General features: G+C 35.4%; 1 protein-coding gene across 1 annotated transcript; it reads left to right on the top strand.

Moving 5' to 3' along the window:
* Positions 1–10,524: 10,524 nt before the first annotated feature.
* On the top strand, positions 10,525–11,771 carry LOC102510515 (vomeronasal type-1 receptor 4-like). Its single transcript, XM_014567435.2, is given in 2 exon segments — positions 10,525–11,412; positions 11,414–11,771. Coding segments are annotated over 2 exon segments (900 nt in total). The 5' UTR covers positions 10,525–10,801; the 3' UTR covers positions 11,703–11,771.
* Positions 11,772–22,179: the final 10,408 nt, after the last annotated feature.

Genomic DNA, 22,179 nt, shown 5'->3' with positions numbered 1-22,179 from the left:
ATTGTATGTAATGCCACATGCACAGTTGCCAATTCATTCATTCATTCGTTCATTCACCTCTGAGTCTTAACTAAAAATTTGAATCTCAAGAGAATACTAAATAAGACATGCTGAGCATTTTCTTCAAAATGAGCAATTGTACTAATACTGTCATGAAATGTAATCATCTTATAAAGAAATATATTATTGTAAATTTTCATACTAAAGAAAGGGAGTTCAGAATTTATGCAATAAAAAACATCTTGAAACAGTCTTAATATTGTAGAGTCTTCAGGTGTGTAGCATCTTCTAATGCAATAAATTTTCCAGAACTGAACTAGGCATATAGATAAAAGTATACATGAAAAATGGATGATCATGTGCAGTGCTCATTAGGGAAACTGAAGTTAATATCCTCACAGAATAAAGAATAGCCTGATGTGAAGCTGGAGTTTAAAATTAATCTCAGTCAGGGGAGCCTTTGGGGGAACAGTTATGAATTTCATGGATAACATTATGATATTGATTTGTATGAGTTGTTTATGTATTTTGGATATATAAACCCCTTATCGGTCTTATCTTTTCAAAATAGTTTTTGATTCAGTAGATTGCTTTTTCTTTTTGTTGAATATTTCCTTTCTGTGCAAAATCTTTTAAGTTTAATTAGGTCCTATTTGTCTACATTTTCTTTTGTGTCCTTTACCTGAAGAGGAAGATCCAAAGAAAAATGCTACAATTTTGTTAGGGAGTGATCTGCCAATATTTTCTTCTAGGAGTTTTGTGGTTTCCAGTCTTACATTGGGATTTTTAATCCATTTTGAGTTTATTTCTGTATACAGTATGAGAAGATGTTGAAATAATTTCAATCTTTTACATGTATCTGTCCAGTTGTCCATCACCACTTACTGAAGAGACTGGACTGTCTTTTCTCCATTGTATACTCTTGACTCCCTGTGATAGATAAGTTGACCAGAGGCATGTGGGTTTATTTCTGAGCTCCCTGTTCTGTTCCCTTGATTTTTGTGTCTGTTTTTCTGCCAGTACCATACTGTTTTCATGACTATAGCTTTGTGGGATAGCCTGAAGTCAGGGAGTTTGATACCTCCAGTTTTCTTCTTTCTTCTCAAATTTACTTTAGCTCTTTGTGATTTTTTATGGTTTTATATTAATTTTAGGATTTTTGGTCTAGTTCTGTGAGAAATTCATGGGTATTTTACTAAAAATTGCATTAAATCTGTAGATTGGTTTGGGTAGTATGGATATTTATAACAATATGAATTCTTCCAATCCAAAAAAGAAAAAGCATATCTTTCCATTTTCTTTGTATTAACTTCAAGTTCCTCAGTAAATTCAGAATATAAGATTTTCCCCTTCTTGTTTAAATGTATTCCTCAGTATTTTATTCATTTTAATACAATTTTAAATAGACTTGTTTTCTCTTATGATTCATTTAGTATTAGTAAACACTTTTAGTTTTTGCTTGTCTGAGATGTTCTTATCTCTTATATGCTAGATGATAATCTTGCTGTGTAGAGTGTCCTAGGCTGCAACTTTTTCCATTTCACTAATGTAATGTGTCTTTCTTTGCAGATAGCCGTGTTCTCTCTGTGTCCTAACATGGTGTTTCTTGTGTGTGTACATAGGTATGATCTCTCTCTGTGCCTCCAAATTTAGTTTATAATTACATGAGTCAGAGTGCTTAGGGCCCACCTCATTGGACTTGGTGTTAAATTATCATCTCTTTAAAGGCCTATCCTAAATATAGTCACCTTCTAAGATACTGGGCTTTGGACTTCAGTCTGTCAATTTGGAATTCAGTTAAGCTTATACCTCTCAGGCCTTTGGACTCCAGTTTGTTCTTTCCTCACATGCAAAATTCATTGTAATTTTCCAACAGCCCCAAAGTCTTAGCCCACAGCAGTGTCTCTAAGTACCCAGTATCATCAAAATATTATCTAACCCAAGTGTGATTGAGGCTTGAGAGGTGAATCATTCTAAGAGAAAGTCTGGTCCAGCTGGAAACCTGTGAAAGCTGATAAATTACATGGTGGGACAGCATAGGATAGACATTCACATTCCAAGAGCAAAAAATCAGAAAAAAATTACATCACCTTTCTTAAGTAGGTAAAATCATAGCATGGTGAATTCCATTAGATTTTAGAGTTTGAGAATTATCTTGTTTGACTGAATGTTCTGTCCTGTGTGCTAGCTCTGGGACCATCCCTACCTTTCAGACACTTAGTAGTCATGAGCACACCTGTTGTTCATATTTTGCTTTATTACACCATTTGTTAATAAAAGCAGTTGCTGTTATGTGGAGTAATGGCTGAAGCTGGGACTAGGACAAGACAGGATATCTATCTGTCTGTCTGTCTGTCTATCTATCTATCTATCCATCCATCCATCCATCCATCCATCCAGGATACATATTATATGTGTAATAAATTATACCTAGAGAATCTCATAGTGCAATGAAGTAAGGAAATGCTTGAAAGAATAAAAAAGAAAGAACATAATGATGGGCTATTTCAAAGATACACAAGAACCTCCTAAAAGTGTTCCCTATGGTCAAGGTAGAGCACTTGAGTTTTTAGAAAAAGTTTTATTGGATTATAACTCAAATACAAAATAAATGTACATGAGTCTAAACTGATATGAAATATGATTTAATAAATAATTTATTGGAGAAAATACAGAACTTTTTTCAGAATGACTCCACAGAATTATGTTGAAACCTTATCCTTAAAAAGGTGGAACATAACATCCCATTCTTAAATGTGGTCTGCTTATAGTGATTTTCTTCTAAAGCATATACCACAAGAAGGGGCAAAATTAATTTTCCATGAGCAAACCAGAGGCACACGACCTCATCCAGGAGAGGTAGATTAATATGAACAGTGAGAATTCGTGTTGGCTTTATGTGCCCTTCATATGATGAAATGAAAAAGGTTCTTTACAACTCTGTGGTTTTCCTCCCAAAACACAGAACCCCATACTGATCGTGAGAAAAATGTCGCATTAGTCTCAATTAAGGGTCATTGTACAAAAATACCAGACTAGTACTTCTCAAATCGGTCATGATTGTTAAAAATGAGGAATATCTGACATCTGTCCCAGGAAAGAGGAGATATGACTACAACATGCAGTTTGTTATCTGGATGAGTTCGTGGAAAGGAAAAAGGGTATGAATGAAAAACTAAAAACCTGAAGAAAGAACTGACTTTAGTTAATACAAATTAATCAGTCTTGCTTCATTAATTGTGACATCTCTACATACTAACATATGAAGAGTCAGTGAAACTGAGGGTGGAACATATGGGCAGTCTGCACAATAGTTGCCATTTTTGTAAATCTAAAAATGTTCTGAAATAAAGTTCTTTTAAAAAACACTTGCCCTAATTATAATTATTAACATGTATTTGAATGAATCTTACAGTCTTTTGTTCTGAGATGTCCCTCAAATTTTGTACCAACAGATTGGGATTCTGTGCTTGGTTTTCAGCAATCTCTGTCAAGTGGCCATAGGAGATAAGGGTCTCCTTTAAGGCACACATAGAAGCCTTCTTGTCATTTATCTGGTGATTGAACTGTGAATTCAAATCCCTGAGTGCAACCTTTTCCTTCATCTCTTTCTCTAGCAACATTAGGAGCAAGCAGCCAATGCTATTATATCTATTAGTTTTCCCCAAATAGTCAAAAGTATGTGACGTGATAATACACAGTCACCCTGATAATACTGATGCAGATATTGCATATCTGTGCTTCTGGACAGGACACTGACTATCAATGCTCCCTTTACTACTGGAAATAATCTCATTAGTGTCTTTAAACCTAATCAGATTAGAAAGCCATTTCCAGGAATCCAGAAACCAATTTTAAAGTGTTCCTTGTATTTTATTTCTCTAGGATCACTCCTTGCAACAGTGAACTGATTAAATCATTTGATATTCATAAAATAGTATCTAACACTGATGCCAATGAATAATATACAACTTTAAGCAACCTTAAATTTACAAACAAGAGAAGAAAAATTTTAAAAACTACTACAAAAAAGTAAATGCACACTTAAATGTCCGTTGACAGATGAATGGATAAGAAGATGTGGTATATATATACAAAAGAATATTACTCAGTCGTAAAATAGAATGAAATTATACCATTGGCAGCAATATAGATAGACCTAGAGATTATCATGTTAAGTAAACTAAGTCAAACTGAGAAAGGCAAGTATATGATATCTCTTACATGTGGAATCTAAAAAAATGACATAAATGTACTTATTTACAAACCATAAATAAACTCACTGACATAGAAAACAAAGTATGGTTACCGAAGAGGGACGAGGTGGGGAGATAAGTTGGGAGTTTAGGATTAACATATACATACTACAATGTATGAAATAGATAAACAACCAGTACCTACTGTATAGCACAGGGAGCTCTATTAAATATCTCTTAATAACCTATTGGGAAAGAATTTGGAAAAGATGTGTATATTTCTGTGTATATGTATAATTGAAACACTTCGCTGTGCATCAGAAACTAACACAAGATTGTAAATTAACTATACTTCAGTTTAAAAAGTAAATGCACTATTATTCTCTTCATGTAAAATTAAGATGTGCTGAAAGTAATGTATGTGGTGAGATGTCACAGCAGAGGTTCTCCTAGGTGTAGTGACAGGGTAGGAGCCAGTGGGGGCTTCTGTGGGGCCTCATAATATCTGTATAGTGACACAGGTGCAGCACAGAGAAATGTGTCCAGTTTCAGCAATTTCATTGATCTGTACTCCTAGGACCTATGCATGTCTCTTAACAAATTTTAATTATATATCACCAAAAATAGTGGCATTTGAGAAGAGATTTATATATAACATCCTTTCATTGTCATGGTGGAGTTTGAAGGTATTAAATAGAATGATTCTGTGAGTAGTTTTTAAAAGTACACTTTAAAACTTTAAAACTTAACAAATACTAAATACACAAGTGCAAAAGAAAAGGGGTAAACTATATCTGTTTTTAAATGTTTGTAAGAATAAGTTAACATAGGTCAACAAGAAACTAAACAAAATCTACTGGGGAGATCTTAAAAATCTGATACAGACCCAAATATATCAATTACTTATAATAACATAGACAACTAGCTCCTTAGAGTCAAACATTTCTGATTATATTCATTGGATTTTTCTAAAGAAATGTAGTGAAAATATAATAAAGTAGCGATGTGAAAATATATCTTACAGAATTATGTATTTTTCAACAAAACAAGCAGTGCAGCAATATACATATCAAAGAAAATCTAGTAAAGGTTAGTCATTATTTTAATTAGTTTTATTAAAAATTTTTTCTTATGAATAATTTTCCAACTTATGAATTGAAGGATAACAAACAGGACAGACTATATATATATATATACACATATATATATTTATATATGTGTGTATAAATACATATGTATTTACAGACACAGATATATATACACACTAATGTGTGTATGTTAGTGCATATATATTTTCTTCTTTATGATTTAATGTGTGGCAAATATTTAAGTTTCTGATGTGAGCTAAAATATAGGTTTCTCATTGTGGCACAAGATTATATATGTATATGCATATATCTACATTATATCAAATTAGTTGTTTTCATTTTCAAATTACCAATTCCTTAATACTTTGTATCAGCTTCATAATGTAAATACTGAATGAACTATATTAAAATCTTTCTTAAAAGTGAGGAAATATACACTTTGCCTTCCAAAATCCACATCAAAAACTCAGCATAAACAGAATGGAGTCCTGTCTTTCCCTTTCAGATAGCTCTTCCTGCAGTGCTCCAAGTTTAACGAAGGCTCCGCCATAAGCTAATTTCAACACTTCAGAGTTATGAGTGTACACCTGCAAACCCCTTTCTTGCCAACATGGCCAAGTCATCTTGACGTAATACAGGAAAATCTGCCTTCTACAGATCCCAATACGTATCTTTTAATTTTCACACTCACTTGATGGTTTTTAACAACCAGCTGAATTGCAACCACAAAAAAAGATACTTATGTAATGGGATAGAGGTGCTCAATATAACTACAATGGCAATCATATTGAAATCTATAAATGTAACAACATTGTGTACAAATCAAATTTGAGTAATGTTCTGCGTCAAATGTTTTTCAATTAAAATTAGGTAAGTAATATTCCACTGTGTACATACTGTAGGTGCATGTGTGTGTGTGTATATATACATACACACACACACACACACACCCTATCCTCTTTTTCCATTCAAGTGTTGTTAGATGGATAGGTTGCTTCCATACCTTGGCAATTACAAATAATGCTTCTATAAACATTGGGGTGTATGCATCTTTTTGAATTAATGTTTTTGCTTTCTTCGGGTGTACATCAAAGAGTGAAAATGCTGTATCATATCGATTTTTTTAGCTTTTTGGGGACCCTTAGACTGGCTACACCAGTTTACATTCCCGTCCATGGTGTACAAGGGTTCCCTTTTCTCTACATCCTTACCAATATTTGTATTTGTAGAATTTATGATGATAGACATTCTGTCAGGCGTGAGGTGGTATCTTTATTGTAGTTTTTCTTTCCCTCCTGCTTAGTAATGCTAGCATAATTTAATGTGCATGTTGGCTATCTATGTCTTATTCAGAACAAGTGTCTTTTCAGGGCTTCTGCCATTTTTGAGGTAGGTTCTTTTTGGACTTTGAGGTATAAGAACTATTTGTATGTTTTGGATATTAATACTTTAATGATCGTATCAGTTGCAAATATTTACTCCCATTCAATAGGTTGTCTTTATTAGTGTATAGAAAAGTAACAGATTTTGTCTAAAATCTTGTATCCCACAACTTTACTAAATTCATTTATTAGTTCTAATAGTTTTTCTGGTGGAGACGTCAGGGTTTTCTATATATATTGTCATATCATCTGCAAATAGTGACCATTTGACTAGTTCCCTTCCAATTTGGTTGCCTTTTATATTTCACTTATCTGATTGCTGTGACAAGGACTTCTTATGCTACATTAATCAGAACTGGGGAGATGGGAATTTCTGTCTTGTTCCAGATTTTAAAAGAAAGATTTTAACTTTTTCCCATTGAGTTTGATGTTAGCTGTGGGTTTGTCATCAATGGCCTTTTTTATGTTGAGATATGTCACTTCTATATCCAATTTGATGAGAGTTTTTATCAAGAAGATGTTGAATTTTGTCAAAAATTTTTCCATCTATAAAGGTGATCATGTGATTTTAATCTTTTCTTTTATTAAATGTTTTGTATTGCATTGATTGATTTGTGGATATTGAACCATCCTTGTATCCCTAGAATAAATCCCAATTGATCATGGTTTGTAATCCTCTTTACAAATTGTTGAAATCAGCTAGCTAGTATGTTAGTTAGTATTTTAGCATGTATTCTCCTCAGAGATATTGGCCTGCAATTTTTTTTTTTTTTTTTGCACTGTACCTGGTTTTAGAATCAGGGTACAAATGGTATCCTAGAAAGAATTTGGGAGTGTTCCATCCTTTTCAGTTTTACGAAAGAGTTTAACATAGGTGGGAGCCCTTCTTTGTGTTTTGTAGATTTCCCCTGTCAAGTTGTTGTTCCTGGACTTTTGTTTGCTGGGATTTTTTAAATTACAAATTCAATTTCACTGCTAGAGATATGTCTGTTCACATTGTCTATTTCTTCTTAAATCAGTCTTAAAATGTATGTGTCTAGAAATGCAGCCATTTCTTCTTGATTGTCCAGTACATTGCCATATAACAGTTTATAGTATTCTCTTATGATGTGTTTCTGGAATATGTGTTGTCATTTCTCCTCTTTCCTTCTTGCATTATTTATTTGGATCCTCTCTCTGTTTTTCTTGGTGTATCTGGCTAAAGGCTTATGAATTTTATTAATCTCTTCAAAAAACCAACTGTTGGTTTCATTGACCTATTGATTTTTTTGGTCTCTACTTTTGCAAATTTGCTCTTTGATCTTTATAATTTCCATCTGTCAGGTGTCTTTGACATTGTTTTTTCTTCTTTATAAATTCCTTTAGATGGTAGTTTAGGTTGTTCATTTAAGATATGTCTTGTTTCTTGAGATGGGCTCTTATCACTAGCAATTTCCCTCTTAGAATTGCTTTTAATGTATTCTGTCAATTTTGAATATTTTTGTTTTTATTTTTTATTTGTTTTCATGTATTTTCTGATTTTCTTTTGATTTGTGATAGAGCCATTGGTGTTTTAGCAGCATGTTGTTTAGTCTTCAGATTTCATATTCCTGAATTAAGTAATGGAAAATGGTTCACCTGAGATTTGCAAGAATGTTAGAATATATCAAGCCATCAGAGTCCTTTTATTTTGTGAGACTCTTTTTGAACCTTCTCTCATTTTCCTATGTGTTTGATCTGCATCTAATTCTAATCACTAAAGGGGCTCAATATTAACAAATATGTTTTCCTACAATATTTCCAAATAGTTAGCATTGATTTATGTAACTGATTCTAACTTAATTGATTTGATTTGTGCATATGATTTCTATAATGAGTTCTTCATCATGTTCTTCTTTTACTTTTATCTCTTTGAATATACTTCCAGGTGTTTTGTCTCATTCCATTTCTCTACCAATACTTTAATTCATGGTTCAGTTCAGTCATCTGAGGATTAGGAAACTACTAGTTTTAGGGTAGAGAAATACCACAGGGAAGTGAAGAATCTAGAAGAGCAGAGAGACTTTATGCCAGTCCCTTATGATTGTGATTTCAGCATTTCCTACTCTCCTCCCTGTGAGACCCTTTCTGCCCCTCAGGGATCGTGGAAAAGAAAAGGGTCTTGAAAAAACTCCTTTCATCTCCTAAGGGGTGATAATTAGAAACTTGTAATTATTTTCATAATTAAGAACTGAGAGAAAGGTTTTCAGTAATGTTCTCAGATCCCAAGACTACACTCCCAGTGCTCCTACAGGTGAAAAGATAATTGCATTTCTGAGGGGAGGGGAGATCAGGATACAGACTCACAACCCCATATATTAGGGTCTGGCTGCCTCCCTCCTGTATACAAACTAGCTATAGTGACCATAACCCTGAACCCACTGTGCTGGCAGCAGGGAGGTGTCAGGTAAGTATGTTCTATTTCATTGTGAGTGACAGAGTCTGTAAAAAAAAAATAGGCAGATGAAGAGTCTGGCTAAGTGATCATATCAGAAAAAGATCATCTTCTGTGTAGTAACCTGATTCAGTGCCAATGCCATACAGGAAAGTAGAATAATTCAGAGGCATGAGCTCAGCTAATAAAGAGAGATGGGGTGTTAAATCCTACACCAACTCCTGGTGGCCCCTTCTGCAATTTAATGTAATCCTCACTGACAGTGATTATTGTGGCCGAATCCATGTGATTATGAAACCTGATTTTTAAGGTGTTTAGATGTGTAGTTGTAAAATCAATCTGCTGTTCAGTCTACTTTATAGGAATCATAGACTCAATGTTTAGGATTACTAGACATGCACCAATAATACCTCCAGGTTTTCTATAAAGAATATGGTAAATGTGCATAAGCCATCTAATCCTGTGCAGTTTGTGTATCCAAATTGTAATGGCTTGAATAGAAAAGTGTTCTCTAACTCTGAGTGTATAATGCAATTAGTCAGAAAGTTACTGTGTCTCCACTGGAAAACTCTGTAGTGTGTTGATTATAGTGAAGTTATCATCACTCTTAAATGTAATGGAGAATTGACATGATAATTTTGTTTCAGTAGCTGTCTGTTGCGTATTGTTTTGTCTCTACCTGTGTTCTTTCTGATATCAATTCATAAATCTCATATTTCAATTATAAACTGCAGAAGCATACATGCCTTGTAAATGCTAAATTGCATATGTTTTGTATACTAATCTCATTCACAAATCTTAATTCATTGTTAATATTTTTAATTAACTCTGGCATTAACAAATAGATAAGCATATCATTAAAAATAGTAATAATTATGTTTTGCCTTACAGTCTTTTGTTTTATATTATTGATTCATGTGCAGAAGTTTTTGGCCCTACATGTGCTCATTCAGTAATTTCTGGGATAGGTGCCATTATCCATGGATTTCTGACATGAAAGAAAAAGAATCTTCATGATGCCATCCTCATATCAAGCCATTCTCCTCTTCATTATGTTAACTTGTCATGGGGCAGGTTCCTGCAGGACTCTAGTGCTACAGTGCACGTACATGTATGGGGATATCTTAGGCTTTATTCCTAACTGATATTAACATATAGAAGAAAATTTACTAATAAAATTTATTTTTATAATAGAAATGGATTATTTGATTTTAAAAAACTATAAAATACCGTAAGTCTGAAATCAAACTGCAAGTGTATATCCAAAACTATAGATCTGGATTAGTATTTGAACAAATCTAAGTAGCTCTTTGGCAGAACATGATGGTTCATTGCACTATTTTTAACTGCCCAGAAGGTTTCAAGTCCTCACTCCTCATTAATCAGAAGATTTAGACAGTAATTAACTTCTCTGTTTGTACATTACCATCCTCTGTATAATAAAAGTAATGGAAGTGGGTGGGTCCTAGATTGATGAAGAATGAAGAGGTGGTCACATGTAGTGCTTCAGTGATTAACTTTACATATAACTGCCCTTTAAAAATTGTACATTCAACCCTCGGAAAGCACCTCATAACAGGAAAACTAAATGAATGTTTCCAAGTGGGAACTAATGTTAAGTGGAGACTATTGGATTCAGCTGAGTTGATACATGTAGCTCACACCTCATGTTCCCATGCAGGACAATCTAACTCACAGTATCAGTGACTGGTGTCTGAGAGGATGGACAGCAGGGATTTGACAATAGATGTGATCATCTTAACAGAAACTGTGGTTGGAATCCTGGGCAATTTGTCACTTCTTTGCCATTATATCAGCCTTTACTTCACTGGGTACAGGTTAAGGTGCACAGATTTGATGCTTAAGCATCTGATTGTAGCCAACTCCTTGGTCCTCCTCTGTAAAGGCGTCCCCCACACAATGGCAGCATTTGGGTGGAAACAGTTCCTCAGTGATGCTGGATGCAAACTTCTTTTCTTTCTTCACAGAGTCGGGAGGGGAGTGTCCATTGGTAGCATCTGCCTCTTGAGAGTCTTTCAAGTGATCACAATCAGTCCCAGGCACTCGAGGTGGGCAAAACTTAAAGTAAAAGCTCCCAAGTACATTGTTCCCTCTATTCTCCTGTGTTGGATCCTACAAATGTTGGTAAATACCAGTTTTCCTATCTTCATACATGACAAATTGAGCAACAAAAACATCACAAACAGAAAGGGTTATGGATACTGTACTTCTGTTCTTCATGACCAAGTCAGCAATGTATTATATGGAGTATTGTTATTATTCCCTGATATTTTATGTTTAGGGTTCATGCTCTGGGCCAGTGGCTCCATTGTTTTCCCTGCACAGACATAAGCAGAGGGCCCAACACATTCGGAGGACCAATGCCTCCCCTACCTCCTCCCCTGAGTCCAGAGCCACCAAAACCATCCTTCTCCTGGTTAGCACCTTTGTCTATTTTTCCACTCTTTCCTCTGTTTTTCAAGTTGTTTTGAGTCTTTTTGATAACCCCAACCTGTTCCTTGTTAACATTACTACAATCATTGTTGCCTGCTTCCCAGCTCTCAGTCCCTTTCTGCTCATGAGCCGTGACTCTGGTATACAGTCTCTACTTTGCATGGATTAGGAATAGAAATTCTGCAAGTATCATGAGAAATATGTAAATTGTCTTTATATCTATTATGTTCAGCTTCCAATTTTTTCCTTTACTTTTTGCACCCTCTGAATCCTAATTAAAATGTTGAATATCAAGAGAATAGTAAATACAAATAAACAATTGTAATAGTATTGCCATGAAATATAGTTATCTTGTAAATAATTATTTTATTGGAATTTTCCTATTACTTGCAGAAAAGAAGTTCAGAATTTATGCAATAATAAATTCCAGGTCTTGAAATCATCTGCATGTAATGAAATCTTCATGTGTGTAGCTTTCATCTAGCAGAATAAATTTAGAAGAAATGAAATAGGTATGCAATTATAGATAAAGGTATATATGAAATTAGATCAGTCTTTGGATTGGTCATTAAAAAACTGAAAAAAGTAATGGCCTCAAGAATAAAGTGCAGCCTGGTGTAGAGCTGGAATATAAAATCAGTCTCATTCAGTAGGGCATTTGAGAGTCAGTTATGAGTTTTATCAGTAACATCCTTAGAGAGATGGCAGTATTTATTGGAAATATGATGTTTTGCTGGGAGATTAGCACATTTAATATTTTCATGTAGAAATGGCCAGATTGAAGTGAAGTGCAGCAGTAAAAAAATCAAAAATATACTTCTGCCAGTGTTTAAAATTGAAATATATTTGACACAAAACATTGTGTAAATTTACAATTTCAAAATGGTAGTATGTTTTATTTATATAGTAATACAGTTGCCATAATTAACACCTCTATCACATTGCATTATTATCCTTTTAAATTTAAAAATTATTTATTGCTTCTATTGATTTACTATATTATATTAGCTTTGAGTGCATGACACAGTGATTCAATACTTACATAGATTTTACTTGTTTAAAATTATAATAAAATAGACTATATTCCCTGTGCTTTTAGCTTATTTTTTATATATGTACCCTAACTTGCCCCTCCCCACTTTTCTCCCCCCATTGCTAACCACTAGTTTGTACTCTGTATCTGTGAGTCAGTTTTTGTTTTACTTATTCATCTTTTTGTTTTATTTTCCAGAGTCCATATATAGGTGATAACTTACAGTATTTGTCTTTCTGTCTGACATTTCACTAAGCACAACAGCCTCCAGGTCTGTCTCTCTCTTTTTTTTTTTTTTTTTTTTTTTTGCGTCATTTCGTTCTTTTTTGTTTTGTTTGGGGGGAGGTAATTAGGTTTATTTATTTATTTATTTTTAGTGGCAGTGCTGGGAATTGAACCTAGGACCTTGCGCATGCTAAGCATGTGCTCTACCACTTGAGCTATACCCTCCCAACCCAAATTTCATTCTTTTATGGCTGAGTAATGTGCCATTGTTGTATTTATCACATTTTTATTCATTCATTTGTTGATGGATGCCTAGGTTGTTTCCATGACTTGGCTGTTGTCAGTAATGCTCCTATGAATATGGGGTACATGTATCTTTTTGAATTATTGTTTTCATTTTCTTTGGGTATATATCCAAGAGTGTTAATATGCATCACATGTTAGTTCTGTCTTTTAGTTTTGTGAGGAACTTCCATACTGTTTTCCATAGCAGATGCACCAATTAACGTAGCAGCGTAGCACCACCAGCAGCGTACAAGGGTTGCCCTTTCTGCACATCCTCAATAACATTTGTTTTTTGTGGTCTTTTTGATGCTAGGTATTCTGACAGATGTGGAGTGACATCTCATTGTGGTTTTGATGTGCATTTTTCTGGTGATAGCAATGTTGAGCATCTTTTCATGTGACTGTTGGCCATCTGCATATCCTCTTTGGAAAAATGTTTATTCAGTTCTTCTACCCATTTGTTATTGGGTTGTTTGGTTTTTATATTGAGTTGTATGAGCTGTTTATGTATTTTGGATATATATAAACCCCTTATCGATGATATCATTTGAAAACATTTTCTCCAATTCAGTAAGTTGCCTCTTCATTTTATCGATGGTTTCCTTTGCTGTGCAAAAACTTTTAAATTTAATTAGGTCCCATTTATTTTTGCTTTTTTTCCCCTTTGCCTGTAGAGAAAGATCTAAAAATATATATATCGGTATGTATTATGTCAGAGTGTCCTGCCCATGTTTTCTTTCAGGAGTTTTATGGTTTCTGGCCTTACATTTGGGGCCATAACCAATTCTGAGTTTAATTTTTGTGTATGGTGTGAAAATATGTTGAAATAATTTCATTAATTTACATGTAGCTGTCCCGTTGAATTATGTCAGGTTCTTTTTCCACATCTACTGAGATAGTCATATGATTTTTATCCTTCCTTTTGTTAATGTGGTTAATCATATTGATTGGATTGTGGATTGTTAACCATCCTGTAATCTCTGGAACAGTTCCACTTGATATTCATTTACCATCCTTTTTATATATTGTTTGAATTCTGTCTGGTAATATTTGGTTGAGGCTTTTTCAGCTGTATTCATCAAGATATTGGTCTCTCATTTTTTCTGTACTGACTTTTCTGGTATTGTTTTCAAGTAATGGTGGTTTCATAGAATGAATTTGGGAGTGTTTCCTCCTCTTCAATTTTTTGGAATAGTTTGAGAAGGAAAGGTATTACCTTTTCATGTGTGAAGCCATCAGCTCCCGGACTTAGGTTTTTAAAAGTTTTCTAATTATTAATTTGATTTCACTACTAGTGAACAGTCTGTTCAGATTGTCTATTTCTTCCTGATTCAGCCTTAGAAGATGATCTATATTTCTAGAAATTTACCCATTTCTTCTGGTTGTCCCATTTGTTGGCATATAACCATTCATGATACCGTATTATGATTTTTGTATCCCTGTAATTATCGGTTGTAAATTCTCTTCTTTCATTTTTCCTGTTGTTTATTTAGTTTCTCTTTTTCTTTGTAAGCCTAGGTAAGACTTCTTTAATTTATCTTCTCAAAAAGCTAGCTCTCAGTTTTATTGACCTTTTTTTGTCTGTATTTTCCCTCTGACCTTTTTCATTTCTTCCACCTGCTGACTTTAGTCTTCTTTGTGTTTCTCTCTCCACTTCATTTAGATGGAACATTAGTTTGGTTTTTTGGAATTTTTAAAAACATTTTAGGTAAACCTGTACTGCTGTAAATGTCCTTCTTCAAACTTCTTTTTGTATATGACACCGAATTTGGAAAGTTGTGTTTTTATTTTCATTTGTCTCAAGATATGTTCTCATTTATATTTTGATTTCTTTATTGATCCTATGGATTCTTAGTAGTATGTTGTTTAGTTTTCATGTTTTTTTCTCTTTTCCCATTTTGCTTTCCATAGTTAATTTCTAGTCTTTTACTGTTGTGATCAGAAAAAATGCTTGATGTAATTTGTATCCTCTTAAATGTGTGAAACATGTTTTGTGGCCTAGCACATGATCTATCCTGGAGAACATTCCATGTGCACTTGAAAAGAATGTGTATTCTGCTCATTTTGAATGTAATGTCTCATAGATATCTATTAAGTACAACTGCTTTACTGCGTAACTAAGGATCACTGTTGCCTTATTGATTCTCTATCTGGATGATCTGTCCATTGATGTAAGTGGTGTGTTAAATTCCCTGACTATTACTGTATTACTATCAATTTTCCCCTTTATATCTGGTAGTATTTGCTTTATATATTTAGGTGCTCCTGTATTTGGGGCGTAAATGTCAACAAGTGGAATATTCTCTTCTTGTATTGATATTTTTCATGATATAATGCCCTCTTTCTCTTTTGTACAGCCTTTATTTTATGTGTGTTTCATCTGATATGAATATTACCATCCCGTTTTTATTTTACTATTAATGTAAAATATCTTTTTCCATTCTTTCATTTTCATTTTCAAAGTCTGCATGTATCTTTATTCCTGAATTGAGTCTCTTGTAGGCATCACATTAAAGGGACATTTTAAAAGACCAATCAGCCACCCTGTGTATTTTGATTGGCGTATTTAGTACATTGACATATAAAGTGATTATTGATAGGCATATACTCATTCCCCTTGATTAGTGATTTTCCAGTTGTGCTTATAGTTCTTAGTTCACTTTTTGTTTCTTGCCTTGTGATTGTATGATTTATTTTGGTCGTATATTTGTCTTCCCATCTTTTTCGTTTTTTAGTGACTATTGTATGTTCTTAATTTGTGGTTACCATGGGGTTAATATATGTTGATCTGTGGTTATATCTACTTGTTTAAAATGAAGATAAGTAAGTCTTCATTTAAGTTCAAACACGATCTGAATGATACACATTTTTTACTCCCCTATTCCGTATTTTTTCTTGATGTAGTATTTTTATCTTCATGCTTATGCCTTAACTATTTGTTATGATTATAGTTAGTTTTACAATTTTGATCTTTTAATCTATATATTTGCTTATTTAAGGGTTTGATCCTGAGTCCGTACTGTATCTTGGCCTTCCCTAGTGGGATTTTCCCTTCCCTATAGATTCTTACTTCTTTTCCACTTAGAGAAGATCCTTCAACATTTCTTCTAGGGTAGGGTTTAGTATTGAAAATCACTTTTAATTTTTGTTCTGAAAAATTCTTCATCTCTTCTTATACTCTAAATGATATTTGCTGTATAGAGTGTCACAGGTTGAAAGCTTTTCCCTGTCAGCATGTGAATATATCATACCAGTCCCTTCTGGGCTGCAATTTTGAGACGAGCTCAATTGGAAACTAAATATAGCTCTTTAAAACTAGTGATCATGTCAGTATTGTGGGAGACCTTCAATGTAAAATAATCTTGTTTATATATATTCTGTTACATATAAATCTCACGGTATCCACAAAGCCAAAATCTTTTAAGTATGCGAGTGTAACATTGAAGATTCATCAAATTAAGTGGAAGACAGCAAGAGAGGCGAAAGGAACAAAAAATGAACTGCAGGAAACAACTAACAGAATTCAAATAAGTACATACCCGTCAAGACCTACTTTACATGTAATTGGGCCAAGGACTCCAATCATAAGGTATAGAGTGACTAAATGGGTAAAAAGACAAGACTCACATATATGCTTTTTATGAGAAACAAACTTCATATCTAAAGATACACACAGACTTAATGTGGGAGATGAAAAAAGTATTCCAGGAAAACAAAAACTGGGGGGAAAGTGAGATAGCAATAGTTATTATCAGACAATAGACTGTAAAACAGACTGGAATAAGAGACAGAGGAGGACATTATATGTTGATAAAGAGATCAATCCATCCAGAAGGTACTACAATTTTAAATATCTATGTACCCAACATAACTGTACCTAAATGCATAATGCAGATATTAACCAAAATACACAGAGAAGGTAAGAGTATTAAATAAAAGTAGGAGACTTTAACATCCCACTTACATCAATGGACAGATCACCTTGACATTAAAACAACAGGGAAATCCTGACTGGCTTTAAAGGACACATTGACTAGACAGGCTTAATACATATCTACAGAACTTTCCTCTAGAAAAAAAACTGAATACACAATATTTTCAAATGCATATGGAATGCTTTCCAGGATAGATCACATTTGAAGTCATAACAGAAGTCACAGTAAATTTAAGAAGATCCAAATTATATTAAGCATCTTTTCTGACGCAACAGTATGAGGCTAGAAATCAAGTACAAGAAATAAAAACTGCACAAAACACAAGCATGTGGAGGCTAATCAAAATAGTACTAAATAACCAATGGGTTCCTGAAAAATTAAAGATTGAAAGAAAATATACCCAGAGACAAATAAAATCAAGTCTACAACAATTACCCTTATTGAAGCATAGTCTCCTTATGCAGTTTCAGAATATATCAGAAATTGCCTTTGAAATTGCACTATATACACAAACAATTCAGATATTCTGTTGAGCTAAATATCTCAGTGGTAGAGAAGCAAGGGTTTTCAAATTATAAAAATATGGCATGTGGGGAGGAAGAGAGGACACACATCTGACCTGGGACTCAACATTTGCCTGAGAAAGAGATATTTCCTTCTCTTTTTCTTTTGGATTTTTTTCTCATTGTCTTACAAAATCTGCATTTTGAGATTGTGCTTTCATATGAAGGTGACATAAACTTTGTTTTGTGGTTTGAATCATGTTTCCCTATTCATATATTGACATCTTAATCCCTAGAACCCAGGAATGCGACATTATTTGGAGACAAGGTCATTGTAGATGTATCTGCAGCCTCTCAGTTTCCATACTGCCCATCTCTCCACCTCTATGGCCCCAGAGATCTCCATCCTGCACCCCCTCACATCTTTATCCAGCCCATAGACCTCTTTCTGCTCCATCACCCTTCAAAAATTTGACCTTCCTCTGACCATCCCATCTCCACCTGACCTTTCTAGAATTCAGTATCCCATCTCCATCCTGCATAGACTTTGAAATCAATCTGTCAACTTTCTCCCTCATATCCTTTTAGAGATCTTAGCCCAACACTTCCTATCTTCCATGGACTTCACATCTTCCTTCCCCCTCAACCTAAGTTTGCCCCCATCCCAGTGACTGCAGCCCATTTCCCGTGTCCTCTATAGTCTGTATTTCTAAACCACAGCCATAAAACATCGGGCATCATGATCTTCCTGTGTACTCCATCCTCAGACTCACGTTTGCTTTTTTTCTGTAATCTCCTCAAATCTACCATCTCCATAGCTGGCTACATCACTTAGCACCACTTTGTCCCCCTGAATCTATTATACCCACTACAAGACTCCAGCTGCCCCTCCACCCTTTGTCTCTGTCTTTAACCAATTACACAACCAGCACATTCAAACTCCAATAGCATATAGGAATGTAGTTTGTATCTTTTGTTTTTTAAATACTGTGTGGACCCAATGTTGGCTTGTGGATGGTCAGTTTCCCTCCTGGAGCAGCTGATCAAGTCCATACCTCACTATTTTCCTAAGTGGGCCCTTACAATCTGGACCACGATGCACCAGCGTGAATTGACCAGGGTCAGGCACCAGAAAATTAGGGATGGACAGTATGCCTGGAACCTGCAAAATTATTCACATTAGCCAATTCACAGGGTAGCCTCTAACCCTACCTAACCCCACCCCACTTGCCATGCATAAGCCGCCCATGCAACTTCAGCTTACTGTCACCCTGTAACTGTGTGCATCTTCTGCATGGTCTGCCTGCTCTCCTTCTCCTGTCTAGGCCTATAAGTAACAAAGAGTTCCGCCTTTTATCAATCCACATGTCATTGTGTAAATCCCACCATCAAAAGAGTCATTAAATCTTAAAAATATATAGACACATCCTCCTGCTGTGTTCTTTACTTCCTCGTGGACATGAACTCTCCTCTGCCTTCAACCTACCCCTGCCCTTTACTCATTTCTACCCATTTTCTTGTTTGTTTCCTTGATTGTTCTGCTCTATCCACATAGAGCCCAAGATGTATTACACCCTCAACTCTTTGCACAGTTTGCCATTTTTTGCCCTTAAACCCCACAGTGCACTTTAAACACATTGCATTCTTCAATCCCCATGTGCATTTTAATTCTCTCTACTCTCTCTCCTCCTGCGCTTCCTCCCTCTGAATCTGATTCTCCATGCACCACTGAGATCATACCCTATATCCCCTTTCCCTGTGCCCGCTTCTATCTGCCTAGCTCTGTCATACCATTTCTAAGTCAGACCCCACACACTCCAACTTTCTCATCTAACTCCCCCCAAACTCACCTCACGTGGCAGAGCTCATAACACTTTTTCTAATTTTTAATTGTAGTAAATAAGACATAACATAAATTTTGTTTTCTGAACTCTTTTCATGGTACAGGTCAGTGGTTCCATATATTCATATTTCTGTGCAACTTTATCACCACTATCCAACCCCAGAACACTTTTCATCTTGCAAATGTCAATCTCTTTACCCGTGAAACAGTAGCTTGCCATCTCCCCTCCTCCAAGACTCTGGCGACCACCTTTTTTTCTATCTCTACCATAGCCATGACATGGAAACAACCTAAATGTCCATTGACAGATGACTGGATAATGAAGTTGTGGTATATTTATACAATGAAATAGTATTTAGCCATAAAAATTACAACAGAATACCATTTGCAGTAACATGGATGTCCCAGAGAATGTCATTCTAAGCGAAGTAAGGCAGAAAGGGAAAGAAAAATACCATATGATATTACCTATATGTGGAATCAAAAAAAAAAAAAAAAAGACAAATGAACTTAAATACAAAACAGAAACAAGATTCACAAACATAGAATACAAACTTGTGGTTGCCAGGGGTAGGGGGATGGGAAGGGATAGACTGGGAGTTTGAGATTTGTAGATACTGACCGGTATATACAGAATAGATACATAAGTTTATACTGTATAGCACAGGTAAATATATACAAGATCTTGTAGTAGCTCACAGTGAAAAAGAATATGAAAATGAATATATGTATATTCATGTGTGATTGAAAAATTGTCCTGTACACCAGAAATTGACACAACATTATAAACTGACTATAACTGAATAAAAAAAAAGTCAATCAGAACTGGCCAAATGGCCTCCAGGGATTTGGCAATGAGCATTGTCTATTTGTAACAGACAATAGGTGGAAACCTGGGCATTTTCTCCCTTCTTTACCACTGTATTTTCCTTTACTACACTGAATGCAAGTTAAGGTCCAGAGACTGATTCTCATCCATGTGAATATAGCCACTACTTTGTTATTCTCTTTAAAGGTTCCCCTAGATTAACAATAGCTTTTAAGTGGAAGCATTCCCTCAGTGATTCTGAATGCAAATTTGTTTTCTAGCCTCACAGAGTTACCAAGGAATATCCATTGGCACCACCTACCTCTTAAGCATCTCCACCATCATGAAAAGCTTCCGGAGCTCCAGGTGGGCAGAACATAAAAGAAAAGCTCCCTCTTGTATTGGGTTTTCCACTTTCCTCTGATGGAATCTGTGTATCCTGGTAAAACACATTTTTTCTTATGTTTATGAATGCCACATGCAGCAGGAAGATGAGAATGAAGGAAAAGAGATTTAGGCTCTGTTCTGCTGAACTTTATGACTAAATCATAGATTCGCTAGATGCAGCATTGTTATTATTCCTTAATGTTTCTTTTTATTAACTGAAGAATGGTCAGTCTAGAATGTTGTGTCAATTTCTGGTGTACAACATAATTGTCCACTCATACATATACATAAATATATTTCCATATTCTTTTTCAGTATAAGTTACTGCAAGATATTGAATATACTTTCCTGTGCTATAGAGTAGAAACTTGTTGTTCATCAATTTTATATATAGTAGGTAGCATCTGCAAGTCTCACCCCCAATTTATCCCTTCCCACGCTCTTCTCCCCACTGGTAACCATAAGTTTGTTTTCTATGTCTGTGAGTCTGTTTCTGTTTTGTAAATAAGTTCTTCCATTTTTTAGATCCCACATATAAATGATATCATATGGTATTTTTCTTTCTCTTTCTGGCTTAATGTTTATTTGAGCACATGATTCGGGTCTGTCGCTCTAAAAACTTCAGCCTGTACAGACATAACCAGCAGGTCAGACACATTAAGAGGAAAAATATTTCTCTAACTCCTTCTAATATTTTTGGTGATAAATGTATGTATATATTTAATTAAAGATATATACACAAGTCATAAGAGCATGGCTTAGGGAATTTCACTAACTGAATACAACTCTGTACACAGCACTTAGATCAAGAAACAGAACGTTGTCAGTCTCCCAGAAATCCCTTTGTGCTCCTCTAAATCACTACCCCCATGAGTAGAGTTCTGTTGCACATACTTACAGGAGTGGAATTTTTGGAACATAGATTGGCATCGATTATAACATTCAGGAAGTCAGATCACTTTTGCCTGTTTTGTACTTTACCTAAACGAAGTCATCTCATTTGGTCACTTTCATGTTGACCTTTTTTCCCCCCATTCCATTTGATTGTGTGAATTTATCTATATTGTTTTATATTACTGTTGGCCTTATTCGCACGGCTGTGTTGGAGTCTGTTGTTTGAATATCAAACATTTCATTCATTGATTCTATGTTAAAGAACAAGTGCGTAGTTTTGAATTTGGGGTTTTTACGAAGAATGGGTAGAGCTCATATAAAAAAGTAGTCAGGTTTTTCCATGGCTGGTGCGCGTGCGCGGGGGTGCGTGGCGTGCGCTTGTGTGCGTCGCGAGCGCGGGGGGTGAGTCGCCGGCGTGAGCGTCCCCGTTTAGGAGACGCGCGGCCCTAACGTGTGCGGGCTGCGTGTGGCCCCGGCTGTTTAGTTCTGACGTGATTCCCAACGCAAGCGCCCTTCCTCGGCCTGGAGAGCGGCTTCCGCGGCTCCTCTGAAGCGGCCCCTGGGAGTGGCTGGCCCGAGGCCTGGCTGGGAGCCGTGCGTAGGCATCCAGAGACCAGCAAGAGCGGAAGCCCTCGTCACCCTAGGGCTGAAGAGGCAGCAGGCGCGGCAAGAGAGCCCCAGGGCCTGGCAGAGCTGGAGGCCTGGAGGAAGGGCAGCTCCAGAGGGGCTGTGA

Source organism: Camelus ferus, chromosome 9 (assembly GCF_009834535.1).
Source record: "Camelus ferus isolate YT-003-E chromosome 9, BCGSAC_Cfer_1.0, whole genome shotgun sequence".
In the NCBI taxonomy this organism is placed as follows: Eukaryota; Metazoa; Chordata; class Mammalia; order Artiodactyla; family Camelidae; genus Camelus; species Camelus ferus.
This window is presented reverse-complemented; position numbering and strand designations above follow the sequence as displayed.